The sequence below is a fragment of the Xyrauchen texanus genome, chromosome 3, assembly GCF_025860055.1.
Source record: "Xyrauchen texanus isolate HMW12.3.18 chromosome 3, RBS_HiC_50CHRs, whole genome shotgun sequence".
Classification (NCBI taxonomy): Eukaryota; Metazoa; Chordata; class Actinopteri; order Cypriniformes; family Catostomidae; genus Xyrauchen; species Xyrauchen texanus.
The window spans coordinates 55490405-55504391 of record NC_068278.1 but is presented as its reverse complement, the minus strand read 5'-3'; the positions used below and the strand labels follow the sequence as shown (position 1 = coordinate 55504391).

At 39.1% G+C, this 13987-nt stretch overlaps 1 protein-coding gene across 2 annotated transcripts in view; it reads left to right on the top strand.

Annotated features, from left to right (window-relative positions):
- Window positions 1–12761, top strand: part of tnksb (tankyrase, TRF1-interacting ankyrin-related ADP-ribose polymerase b) — a 32317-nt gene extending 19556 nt beyond the window's left edge. For both annotated transcript variants that reach the window (XM_052107191.1, XM_052107183.1), the window contains 12 exons: window positions 3139–3358; window positions 3452–3561; window positions 3797–3985; window positions 4235–4472; window positions 4637–4716; window positions 4811–4931; window positions 6566–6663; window positions 6753–6827; window positions 7106–7211; window positions 11257–11443; window positions 11751–11907; window positions 12331–12761. In XM_052107191.1, coding sequence (XP_051963151.1) covers window positions 3139–3358; window positions 3452–3561; window positions 3797–3985; window positions 4235–4472; window positions 4637–4716; window positions 4811–4931; window positions 6566–6663; window positions 6753–6827; window positions 7106–7211; window positions 11257–11443; window positions 11751–11907; window positions 12331–12417 — 1668 coding nt within the window. In that variant the 3' untranslated portion in view covers window positions 12418–12761. The remainder of the gene's footprint in view (window positions 1–3138; window positions 3359–3451; window positions 3562–3796; window positions 3986–4234; window positions 4473–4636; window positions 4717–4810; window positions 4932–6565; window positions 6664–6752; window positions 6828–7105; window positions 7212–11256; window positions 11444–11750; window positions 11908–12330) is intronic.
- The last annotated feature ends 1226 nt before the right edge of the window (window positions 12762–13987 follow it).

Here is a 13987-nt window from a genome sequence, read left to right as displayed (position 1 = left end):
AGTAAATCACTTGCATATGAGACCAAATTTTGTGCCATGTGATTTAAAACATCTGTGATTACCCACTTGTGGGTAAGTGTTCAGATTTCACTCTCCAGTGATTTAAGTTCAGCATTCTTAAAAGCAAAACCTTGGTTTGACTTGTTCCTTGTAATGTGTGTCCAAAGACAAGATCCACACAATCTATTTGTCATTGAATAATGTAATACCCTTTCTGTGCTTTACACTAAGTTATTGATCAAAGACAACTAAACATAAACATATTTTTAGCATGTGTTCAAACAAATGTAAATAGTTTAACTTATGCTTTAAACAACATACATGTTACAAAATATAAGAAATGCATTATAATATAATATTTATTGATGGAATACATGGATTTGTACATTTTTAAAAAGATAAAATGTGACCAAAATGATACAAAACAAAAAAGATATATTTTGTCAAATAAATATGTTCATAATGTAGCTAGTTAGAAGGTTCCCTGTATAATTAACAGCATTAGCTTGGAGAGAATTTCTTTCATATGTGCGTGAAATGGACATTATTACTGATATATATTTACCCATATAAGTCAAAACTGAATGGAAAGCTTGTGAATCAGGACATCTGTATCAATAGCCAGCGTTATTAGATACATCCTCTCTTCTGGAGAAATCATGCTTGAAAGCAATTGCTGACCACTAATAAATATGCTTTAAAATGCAAAATGAAAATCCTAAAAATTCTATTAATACAATAGTATTTTAAGAAATGCCAACACTATGTTCTTCCAGTTTGTATAACTTTACAATGGCTTTTAAGCACCAAAAAGTTCACATCACCACTACAACATGGGTTGCCATCTTGATGGTTTTGATTTGAATAGATCACATGACAACAAATACGCCATCATTCTCAGATATCTCCTTTTCCCCTGTCCACACAACAATGCGAACACGGCAAATGGATCCACTTAAGAGATGAAAAAGCTCAGTTTTCGATGTCAAAAATGTGTTTATCTCTAATTCGCCTCCCAGATGTCCCTAATTTTTGGTAAAATGGGGAAAGTACTAAGACAGTTCATTGAAATTAGTCGGCTTACTGTCATTTTAATTAACAAATAAAAGCAATCAGAAGAGGAGGAACTGCAATCAAAATGGAGCAGTTGCCCTTCTGATAGGACTGCAATATCCTGATTTTGCGCATATCGTAGGTTGCAACCGGTTCCGACCCGAAAGTGAATCGTCATGGTCCTGTTCAAGCTGGAAACCTGCACCAAGTAGTGGTGTAAACTTTCGGTCTTAGTACAAGGACCATCCATCGATGTGTATATGCGGTGTGCACTGCTATTAAAATTATAAAAAAAGATGCAGTTTAATATCTGGGTTTACACATGATACATTTCTGGTATTCAATATTTTGATCAATCATCTAATCTAAAGCATCACCATCACAACTGCATTGTCCCGCATTTTTCTCCAGCAACTTTTAACAACCAACTGAACTTGATTATCATCTAAAATGTATTTTAGCTTCATAAATCAAATGTACTTTTTCTGAAGAAGCAGTAAATGTGATCCGAGGTAAAGAGGGTTAGATTTAAAATATTTAAACGTTTTAAAATGTTCAAAAGCTCGTTTTCTGGAAGTGAACTCGGGATTGGACAAATAGTTCTGATAGTTTATAGTCTTGAAAAAAGTGCAGAACTTTCTGAGAACATCATTCAGCCGACTTTATTCATCTACAGAACAGGGTAAGGGTAGTTTAAGTTTGAGAAAATATTTTTTATTTGATGTATTTTTATTTATTTATTTTTTTTACTAATTGGTCATTTATTTAATTGAATACAGGGAAATTTTCCGGCATTTTTTTTTTTTCAAATGTATAAACAATTATTTAATAGAATTGGGCTATATGTAAGTGTTCCAAAAAAAAGCACACTGATATTTTTCTCCTAGTATTGTGCATTTATTTTTAATTTAAAACATCATTGTGCACAGAAATATGTTTTGTTTTTTGTTTTTTTGTATTGTGGGCTAATTCCTTTGACTGCCGTCTATTATTTTTAATGGTGTGGAAAAGCAACTTTAATAAATAAACAGATGTCTACCATCATTAAATTAATGGCAAATAGTGGCCTTTCATTTGTTCTCCATGCACTTGTCGATGATATGAGATATTTGTGTTGGCACTCCTGGAAGTGTCCTGTTTGCAGATCAGATTTATGTGCCATTAAGATCAATCCATAATCACGTACAATAAATTGGTTTTCAAAGATGTATAGCTTGTGATCATGATTAACACAGGCTAATGATTGGGGTAAATTCTGTCATTTGACACTATATTTTTGCGTTAATGCCAATTTTCTAGACAAAAGGTGTTTCCAAACCAGTTATCTGCGACATTTGATGTATCGACATAGTTTATGCGCTTGAGTTAAATGGGAAAATATTATGTCGACATCTGTGAAATTTTAGCTATAATTTTTGTTTCCATCAGCTTTATTTTGATGCGCAGAAATTTTCCCGCAAACAATCCTTGGATGGAAACGTATTTTGCGTGGACTGAAGGACAAAACATAGAGAAAAAGATGCGTTTTCAAACAAAAATGTATTTGTGTGGACCTGGCCTTTATTCTTAATATTATGTTGCCTTTTTTTACATGGACTTATCAAAACAGCACTTAAAAGTTAAGTTGGAAGCTTGTTTCTCTTACTGTGAAAAATATCTGTAATTTTTTTCCAAAATATATTTTGGGGTAACACTGTTTAATGTAAGGTTGTGTTGATGATTATTTACCTATATTAGTAAGCATAAACTAACAATGAACAATATTTTACAGCACTTAATAATCGTGGTCAATGTAAATTTCAGTTTATACTAGTACATTTCAATTAAAATATTAAATGTTGTGTGTTAACATCAGTTAATGCATTATGATCTAAAATGAACAAAATAATTTTTTTTTTCATAATTTAACAAAAACCAAGATTGATAAATGCTGTAAAAATAATTGTTCATTATTAGTTCATGATTCCTATGCATTCACTATCAAATAGAACCCATTGTAAAGTGTTACTGTTTTTGAGGGCATCCCTACATTTGTTAATTACTGATTACTTTATAAATGATTACATTGTCTATTCTTCTCTGTAGCATGGCGCAGACCCGTCTAAAAAGAACCGTGATGGCAGCATGGCTCTGGACATGGTGAAGGACGGAGACACGGACATCCAAGACCTGCTGCGAGGAGACGCCGCCCTGCTGGACGCCGCCAAGAAGGGCTGTCTCGCCCGTGTACAGAAACTCTGCAGCCCTGAGAACATCAACTGCAGGGACACACAGGGAAGGAACTCCACCCCACTGCACCTCGCAGGTAACCTACCATCACATAGCCGTTTCTCACATTTATAACCAAATATTCAATCTTCTTTTGTTTGAATGCTGCACGTGCTTTTGTTTTGATCAGCTGGCTATAATAATCTGGAGGTGGCCGAGTATCTTCTGGAGCATGGCGCAGATGTGAACGCTCAGGATAAAGGAGGACTGATCCCTCTGCATAACGCCGCTTCATATGGGGTAAGAGAACACAGGCAAAGGTTTTAGTCTAGGTGCATGACTTGGTTATGAAGGATTAAATCAAGCATGCATATTATTGGTCAACCGATATTGTCTAGATATTTCTTATTTATTTGTTTAATCGCCAATGCACTTGTTCATATGAATTTATGCCTAGTCAACTGTGTTTTTGATACTGTATTGTGACATTAGCACTGTCCATAATCTGTCCGTTCTTCTCTCACACTCTCTCTAGCATGTTGATATCGCCGCTCTCCTGATCAAGTTCAACACGTGTGTGAATGCGACAGATAAATGGGCTTTTACTCCGCTGCATGAGGCTGCACAGAAGGGCCGTACACAGCTGTGTGCTCTGCTGCTGGCACATGGTGCCGACCCAACCATGAAGAACCAGGAAGGACAGACGGCTCTGGACCTTGCTACGGTATATGGCCTAACCCTTATAAGAACTTATAAAAGAAGAGTTAAGACTTGACATGTCAGTTTCAGATTTAAAGAGAGAGCCGTTTTAGAGGCTGGAAAGGTTACATTTTATGGAACGATTGTGGAAAAAAAAATGTATCTTGTATTGACATGTATTACTTGTATGAAGAAAGTAAATAAGTACATTTTGACTTCATGTTGTCTTTAGTAATAAGTAAATGGTTATTTATCTGTTATTTGTGTTGGTCAGGCTGATGACATCCGTGCATTGCTGATGGATGCAATGCCCCCTGACGCTCTGCCAAGCTGCTTCAAACCGCAGGCCACCGTGCTCAGCGCTGCTCTGATATCACCTGCTTCCACCCCCTCTTGCCTCTCTGCTGCCTCCAGTATCGATAACCTGGCAGGCCCGCTCAGTGACGTGGCCAGTGGAGGGGCAACAGGACCCGCTGATGGGGCCACTGGAACTGAGAGGAAGGAATGCGATGGTGAGCGATTGGTTCATTCTTTTGTGTAATCTTATTATACAATGATGTGTGTGTGTGTGTGTATATATGTATACACACACATGCAGAAATGCATCTGATTAATGTGGTTTCCCAGCATATATATTTGTAATTTTTAATTTCACAAAAACATTTTTGTCCCATAGCTGTTCTAGATATGAATATCACTCAGTTCCTTAAGAGTCTGGGGCTCGAGCACCTGCGGGACATCTTTGAGAGCGAACAGGTGAGAGAGAAACATCTGTGAACTTTTGTTTTTCATCTGGGAGGATGTTTTGAGGTTTCCTCATGATTGTAACGTGTCTCTGCTGTCTTTTCAGATCACTCTGGATGTGCTGGCTGATATGGGTCACGAGGAACTCAAGGAGATCGGCATCAATGCTTATGGACACAGACACAAACTCATCAAAGGCATCGAGAGGCTGCTGGGAGGACAGCAGGGTGAGACTCCCCACACCTGTCCACTCAATACAGTTATCTCATTAAGCACTAGTCCGTTTAAGAATAACACAATAAGCCACAAGAATGTTGTGTCTTACATTTTTGTTTTCTACGGTTAATTAGTGTTCTTGGGCACAGCGAAGCATAGTACCTTCAATCCCATTGGAAAGGATTTTAAAAACTGACAAAAGACAGAAGTGTGTAATCGCAAGTTATGTCATTCATCAGCCTAACTCTTATGGTTGCCAAGTAACGTGGCTCATCAATTTAGTATTCAACTGATTTGCAGTCAAAGTCGGAACTATCAATTTTATTAAAATCTAAATGTTATTATATTCTTATTAATAAATTGTTTTAATTTCAAGCAAAAGTTACTATGTTGTGATACAGTATTATATATATACCATTAATATGATATAAAGTGCGTGTTTATATTTGAGGTAGACCGAAATATCGCTTTTACCGATTAATCTGTCAATAGTTGCTTTTTGGAACTATCGGTTAGCCGCACAGTAGTTGCCGAAAGATTATTATTATTTTTTTAATCCTCCCTGTTCCTCTGCTGTTGGTGCTGAAGAAGACTACTGTTAGAACAACTTGGTACTACAGTATAAAAGCAGCCTCTAGAGGTGAAATAAAAACAGTCACTGTCTGACAATATTCATCCATATTTGAATCCTCACTTCAATACAAATTGTGAATTATTTGATTGGATCAATCAAGTGCTCTAAATCGAAGTGAGGGCATGCAAAGAAAAATTAAACTACAGGGAAACGTGCTCCGTCAGCACATACATAAACGTACAGTGTATACAGTGGGAAGAAAAAGTATGTGAACCCTTTGGAATTACCTATATTTATGTATAAATTTGTCTTAAAATCTGGTTTGGTCTTCATGTAAGTTACAACAATAAACAAACACAATCTGTTTTAACTAATAGCGCAAATTATTGTATTGTTCTTGTACATATTGAATACATCATTCAAACATTCACAGTGTAGGTTGGAAAAAGTTGGTTAGACAAATTGTCTATTAAAGGAGACAATTTAGTACTGTGGATACTCTCACTAGAAGTGGCCGTCCAGCCAAGATGACTCAAAGGGCACGCCGCAGATTGCTTAGTGAGGTAAAAAAGAACCCTTGAATGACAGCTAAAGACTTGAAGGAATCATTGGAACAGATTAACATCTCTGTCCATGAGTCTACTATACGGAAAACATTAAACAGGCATGGTGTCCATGGCAGGATATCAGGAAGGAATCCGCTGATTCCCAACAAAAACATTGCTGTGCATATTAAATACAAGGGTTCACATACTTTTTGTTTCCACTGCACTGTAAATGTTTAATAGGATGTGTTCAATAAAGACATAAAAGATTATAATTGTTTCTGTTGTTAGCTTAAGCACATTGTGTTTGTCTATACGTTTTTTTGTCTATGACTTTGATGAAGATGAAATCACATTTTAAGACCAATTAATGCAGAAAACCAGCTAATTCCATATACTGTATATGTATCATAATTGATATCAAATTAATCATATCCTGACAGAGTGTACAGCCCACCCTTTGTATATGTGCTTGTATATATATCTTTATGTTTGATGTCTCTCTCCATAATCTGCGATGCTACAGGTGCAAATCCATATCTGACGTTCCACTGCACCAATCAGGGCACAGTCCTGATCGACCTAGCAGTGGATGATAAAGAGTTTCAGTCTGTTGAGGAAGAGGTACAGTCATAAACTCAATCGATTATGGTCTGGTTCATACACCTCTCAGTTTCTGCCATGTTTAATTGGTGTTTATTCCTTCATCACAGATGCAAAGCACAATTCGGGAGCACAGGGACGGAGGGAACGCAGGTGGCGTTTTCAGTAGATACAATATTATCAAGGTAAAATTCTCTCTTAACATAAGTAATATGTCATGGATCTAAAAGAAAATACTGAGGTCCTAAAAAGTCTACCTGGATGGTTCACCCAAAAATTACAATTTGTTATGTTGTTGTTGTTCAAGAAACCTTTATTGTTGCAATTCTATATGACACTGATGGTGCAAATATTACACACTTCATCTTTAAGCATATCTGTATGTGTTGTGGGTTTTCTGGAAGAATGAGAATATTTAACTCCTCTCTGAAATGAAGTCTAACCTGAAGTTATGTGCACATAGCTCCAGAAGGTGGTGAATAAGAAACTGAGAGAGCGATACACACACAGACAGAAAGAGATCACAGACGAGAATCACAACCACCACAACGAACGAATGCTATTTCATGGTAAGAGCCAAACCTAAGATTTGTCTTGTCGAAATCATTAATTGAAAAGCACATTATCGGATTGTTTTCTAATTGATATTTATGACAGGTAGAGAATAATAAATAAAAATTCTCCTCTATAGAAATATTCTAGATTGTACTCTATATGTTCTAGAGCTGTCAAAGTTAACGCATGTGATTTATTTTTTAAATGTTTGACGCATTCGTTTCTTCTTATTCGCAATTAGCGTATTTACCGATTTTACATTTAGCTCCGTGTGAGTTCTGAACAAGGCGGAACCTTTGTGATCTGTCATCTGGGGTCATTGCACTGACACACACACACCCACACAAACAACAGTGATTCCATGTCAGTTATCAAGAGATGGAGAAAGTACATCTTAACCATATTTTTGTTTAAAATAAACCCAGATGTGACCTGTGGAAAGCTGCATTTGCATGACTCACTTGAGTGAAGCATCAGCTTTTACCTGGCGTAAAGTTGTGCTTCCATCTTCGCGGACAATTTTGATAAATTGTCATTCACGTCAGTGCGTACTCCAGGTAGGGAATGAAGTTTTGCCCCAAGTGAAGGAGTTCAAGTACCTCGGGGTCTTGTTCACGAGTGAGGGGACAATGGAGCGGGAGGTTGGCCGGAGAGTCGGGGCAGCAGGGGCGGTATTGCACTCGCTCTATCCCACCGTTGTCACGAAAAGAGAGCTGAGCCGAAAGGCAAAGCTCTCGATCTACCGGTCAATTTTTGTTCCTACCCTCACCTATGGTCATGAAGGCTGGGTCATGACCGAAAGAACTAGGTCGCGAGTACAAGCGGCCGAAATGGGCTTCCTCAGAAGGGTGGCGGGCTTCTCCCTTAGAGATAGGGTGAGGAGCTCAGTCATCCGTGAGGAGCTTCGGAGTAGAGCCGCTGCTCCTTTGCGTTGAAAGGAGTCAGTTGAGGTGGTTTGGGCATCTGGTAAGGATGCCCCCTGGCCGCCTCCCTAGGGAGGTGTTTCAGGCACGTCCAGCTGGGAGGAGGCCTCGGGGAAGACCCAGGACTAGGTGGAGAGATTACATCTCCACACTGGCCTGGGAACGCCTCGGGGTCGCCCAGTCAGAGCTGGTTAATGTGGCTCGGGATAGGGAAGTTTGGGGCCCCCTGCTGGAGCAGCTGCCCCCGCGACCCGACTTCGGATAAGCGGTTGAAGATGGATGGATGGATGGATGGATGGTCATTCACGTGTGCAGTGCTAAAAGCAAAACAAGCGTTGTCTGCAAGCACTTTTCATGTGGAGTTCAAAACGGCATGCGAGTGTGAATGCGACTTCACGATTGCTGTAGAAAAGTCAATAGCCAGTTGAAAATGAGGGTTTCAGAAATGTTATGCTCATTGTAATGAATATTTAACCTATGTGGGCACTAATTCTTTCAATTTGTCAACCTCCTACTTAGACTTGGGAAAACGCTTAATGTTACTTGAATTGGTGCTATTTTAGTGCATTTCTTTTTTTTTCTCCCCAATTTGGAATGCCGAATTCTCAATGCGCTCCAAGTCCTCATGGTGGCGTAGTAACTCGCCTCAATCGGGGTGGCGGAGGACGAATCTCTGTTGCCTTGACGTCTAAGACAGTCAATCCGTGCATGGCATGTTGAGCGCGTTAACGTGGAGACATAGCGCATGTGGAGGCCCATGCAATTCTCCACGGCATCCACGCACAACTCGCCACGTGCCCCACCGAGAGCGAGAACCATATTATAGTGACCACGAGGAGGTTAACCAACGTGACTCTACCCTCCCCAGCAGCCGGGCCAATATGGTTGCTTGGGAGACCTGGCTGGAGTCACTCAGCTTGCCCTGGATTCAAACTTGTGACTCCAGGGGTGGTAGTCAGCGTCAATACTCGATGAGCTACCCATTTTAGTGCATTTCTGTCTTTTATATTGTAGAATACTTTGTTTGGAAATTTCGAATAAAACATTGCTTGTTGTGGACTTCAGGAAGAAAGACGGAGAACACAGCCCCATCACCATCAATGGAGCACCGGTGGAGAGAGTCAGCAGCTTCAAGTTCCTCGGTGTCCACATTACTGAGGAACTCACATGGTCCGTCCACACTGAGGCCGTTGTGAAGAAGGCTCACCAGCGCCTCTTCTTCCTGAGACGGCTGAGGAAGTTTGGAATGAACCACCACATCCTCACACGGTTCTACACCAGCACTGTAGAGAGCATCCTGACTGGCTGCATCACCGCCTGGTGCGGCAATAGCACCGCAGTACAACTGCAAAGCCCTGCAAAGGGTGGTGCGAACTGCCAGGAACATCATCGGAGGTGAGCTTCCCTCCCTCCAGGACATATACACCAGGCGGTGTGTGAAAAAAGCTCGGAGGATCATCAGAGACTCCAGTCACCCAAGTCATGGGCTGTTCTCACTGCTACCATCAGGCAGGCGGTATCGCAGCATCAGGACCCGCACCAGCCGACTACATGATAGCTTTTTCCCCAAGCAATCAGACTGTTGAACTCTTGATCTATCAGGATCAATAATTAGCACTGCACTTTATTAATCTATAATCTCACACTGGACTGTCAACATATTCTCCTCAATACAACTGCTATATATATATATATACACATATATATTTCATATACTCCCACTTATTGTATTGTATTGTATATTCTGTTCTATATTCTGCATTGTATATAATTACTGTGTTGTGTAAGTATGTGTACATCTGATTTGTAAATTGTTTTGTGTAAGTATGTGTACATTTGATATGTAAATTGTTTTGTGTAAGTATGTTGTTTATTGTAATTGGTATATGTCTCGTCACTGTCATGACTGCTATGTTGCTCGGAACTGCACACAAGAATTTCACCTACTGTTGCACTTGTGTACATGGTAGTGTGACAATAAAGTGATTTGATTTGATTTGATTTGATTTGATATTGTTACATATTGTTTTCTTTTCCAAGACGGAAATGCATTTTGACAGGAAAAGAAGTATGGCTGGGTGATAAAACGCTATCGATATTCATCTGAATTTTTTTTTTTACATCGATGATAAACATTTGAGTAATGTTCGATATTTAGCCTATGCTATACATCTAGATGGTCGGATCAGGTACATGTCGCTAAAGACGCACGCAGCTCGGCAAAGTTATACTCCGCTAGCTAACTGGATCACTGTCATGAAATCAGCTGGTTAGGAAGTATAATGCTTGTTAGCAGTTAGTCCTGCTGTCATGGAAACTGGTGATGAGGCTCAGTAACCAGTATCTAGCACCTAGCTATCTGGCTAATATAACATCGTTGTGTACCGAACAAGACAGCATTGACAATGCAATACAGCTATCGACTGAACACAACAACTCCAACATCAACACCATTGCTGTTTGTTTATGTACTATTTAGTTAAACATATTTTCATGAGCCATAGCGCTGTCACAGGTAAAGAAGTGTTTCTTCTTCTTGTGATGTTTATTGTTAGTTAGCAATCCAGCTTATGGTGCATTACTGCCACCTACTGAGCTGGAGTGTGGATAGTTACAAGAAAGTCTTCAAGTGGAGTGAAATGTCAGCTGAAGATGAAATTGGAGAAATGTAATCGAAAAGAGGACACACACACCTTATGAAGGATTAAATCCTAAACTAAATATACTTGTAAAAACAAAATTTATTTTAATTTATTCTTGAGGTCTAACAAATGTGGAATGCAATTCAGCCCCCATTAATGATATGAAATGTAACGATAAATATCGATATCAAACGATATGGAAAAAAAATATTGTGATAATTTGTTTTGGCCACATCGCCCGGCCCTAAAAAGAAGTATATAGTCAAATTGAAGTACTTTTAAAATCTGCGATTAACTGTGATTGTTTGCGATTAATCGCGATTAACTTTGAAAAATGATGCAATTTTTAAATATTTTCATCGACTACAGCACTGATATGTTCATAGTTAAAAATTATGTTCCAAAGTAACTCCAAATATACCAAATAAAAAAACAAAACTTTTGTTTAACTGGTTTAAGCTCTTCTTTGTTTTGTCTCTTGTATTTTTTCATAGGATCTCCATTTATTAACGCCATCATCCATAAAGGATTTGATGAGCGTCATGCATATATTGGTGGCATGTTTGGAGCTGGCATATATTTTGCAGAGAACTCCTCCAAGAGTAACCAGTATGTCTATGGAATCGGAGGAGGGACTGGCTGCCCCACTCACAAAGACCGATCCTGTTACCTGTGCCATAGGTAAATACACACACCTGTCACGAATGTGCTTCATCTCTTGGGTGTCTGCGTGATATGAGATTGTTTTATTGTAACGATGCTGTGTGCTTCTCAGTGGCTTCTTACAGAATACTATTTTGGTGTATCTTTAAGCTACATGCTGTCATATAAACATTCAGTCAGATGTTAATTCAGTAACCACTCAATGACTAATTTGTTAGTCATAATGACACAAGAATCATTAACTTGTTCAGACTCACAATTTACTGGTGCATCTATGATCTTGCTAGACATGTTTAATATATTGCTGTGTGTCTGGTTCTCATAGGCAAATGTTGTTCTGTCGGGTGACGTTGGGCAAGTCCTTCCTGCAGTTCAGTGCCATGAAGATGGCTCACGCTCCCCCGGGACATCACTCTGTGATCGGACGCCCCAGTGTCAACGGCCTGGCCTACGCAGAGTATGTGATCTATCGCGGAGAACAGGTAAGTGAATGGAGCATCTCAAACACATAAAAGAGCCAGTGTTTTCTTCCATTCACAATCAGGTGGAACAAACTGATTCCATTTCATGCATACATACCTAAGTTACAAAGAGTTACATTTTTTTATTCTAACAGGTAAATAGAGAAGGCACACCCCTTTGATAGTCTGCTTACCAAATGATGCCTCATATCTCCCATTCATATGTAATTGATAACTCTTATTAGAATTCACTCATTGCTATAATGTTCAAAACATATTAATTGAAATGTTATTATGTTGAAAAGGTTTTCATTAGAATTCAGACACAAGGTCATAGACATTTATTCATGATAATCATTCTTTTCCTGAATTTTCTGGTCACGCTCTCGGATGCCAACTCTTGATTATGGTGTATTAATGTGTTTGTTTGCTGGTGTTTTCCAGGCCTACCCGGAGTATCTGATCACATATCAGATACTGAAGCCAGACAGCACGCCTCAGTCCTCCACAGGAGCGGAACAGAAATCATAGTCGGCACACTGCGTTTCATCACTCACTCACTGCTCACTCACTCTTTCACACTGTCCTGTTGCACAAAGGAAATGTGAACTTTACCATTTACCCACGTCTTACCCATGGAATTACCATTTATGGATTATGAATTTGCACTTTTAAAAACAAGTTACTTAAGTTATTTGAAAATAGTTGCAATTGTGAAGTCTAATGTACAGGTAGTATAAAGAAAGCGTAAAACTGACTGCGTTTAACAATGATATTTGAGTTGTATTTTAATGGAACTGTTTTTTTTTTTTTTTGGAGTCTGTTAATTTCTTTTAAATAAATCTCATCAGAACAAGACTCACTCGTATGACTTTGTTTATTTTAACACTTATTTTATTGTTTTGACAGTCATTGTAAAAAATGTAAACTGAAATTAAAATAAATTGCATTTAATTGATATAGTATGGAGAAAAAATATCTTAATTGTAAGAAATAAGGTTTGTAATTCACTATTCTCTGCTCTAATGCTGATTTTGATCAACTCTTTTGGTTTATTGTATACTTTTATACATTTATTTACGTAGGGCTTTTCCCAATAAATACAGTGGCAAGAAGAAGTCTTAAATGTGATCTCATCTTCTTCAAAGTCACAAGTATACACTCACCTAAAGGATTATTAGGAACACCATACTAATACTGTGTTTGACCCCCTTTCACCTTCAGAACTGCCTTAATACTACGTGGCATTGATTCAACAAGGTGCTGAAAGCATTCTTTAGAAATGTTGGCCCATATTGATAGGATAGCATCTTGCAGTTGATGGAGATTTGTGGGATGCACATCCAGGGCACGAAGCTCCCGTTCCACCACATCCCAAAGATGCTCTATTGGGTTGAGATCTGGTGACTGTGGGGGCCATTTTAGTACAGTGAACTCATTGTCATGTTCAAGAAACCAATTTGAAATGATTCGAGCTTTGTGACATGGTGCATTATCCTGCTGGAAGTAGCCATCAGAGGATGGGTACATGGTGGCCATAAAGGGATGGACATGGTCAGAAACAATGCTCAGGTAGGCCGTGGCATTTAAACGATGCCCAATTGGCACTAAGGGGCCTAAAGTGTGCCAAGAAAACATCCCCACACCATTACACCACCACCACCAGCCTGCACAGTGGTAACAAGGCATGATGGATCCATGTTCTCATTCTGTTTACGCCAAATTCTGACTCTACCATCTGAATGTCTCAACAGAAATCGAGACTCATCAGACCAGGCAACATTTTTCCAGTCTTCAACTGTCCAATTTTGGTGAGCTCTTGCAAATTGTAGCCTCTTTTTCCTATTTGTAGTGGAGATGAGTGGTACCGGTGGGGTCTTCTGCTGTTGTAGCCCATCCGCCTCAAGGTTGTGCGTGTTGTGGCTTCACAAATGCTTTGCTGCATACCTCGGTTGTAACGAGTGGTTATTTCAGTCAAAGTTGCTCTTCTATCAGCTTGAATCAGTCGGCCCATTCTCCTCTGACCTCTAGCATCAACAAGGCATTTTCAGCCCACAGGACTGCCGCATACTGGATGTTTTTCCTTTTCACACCATTCTTT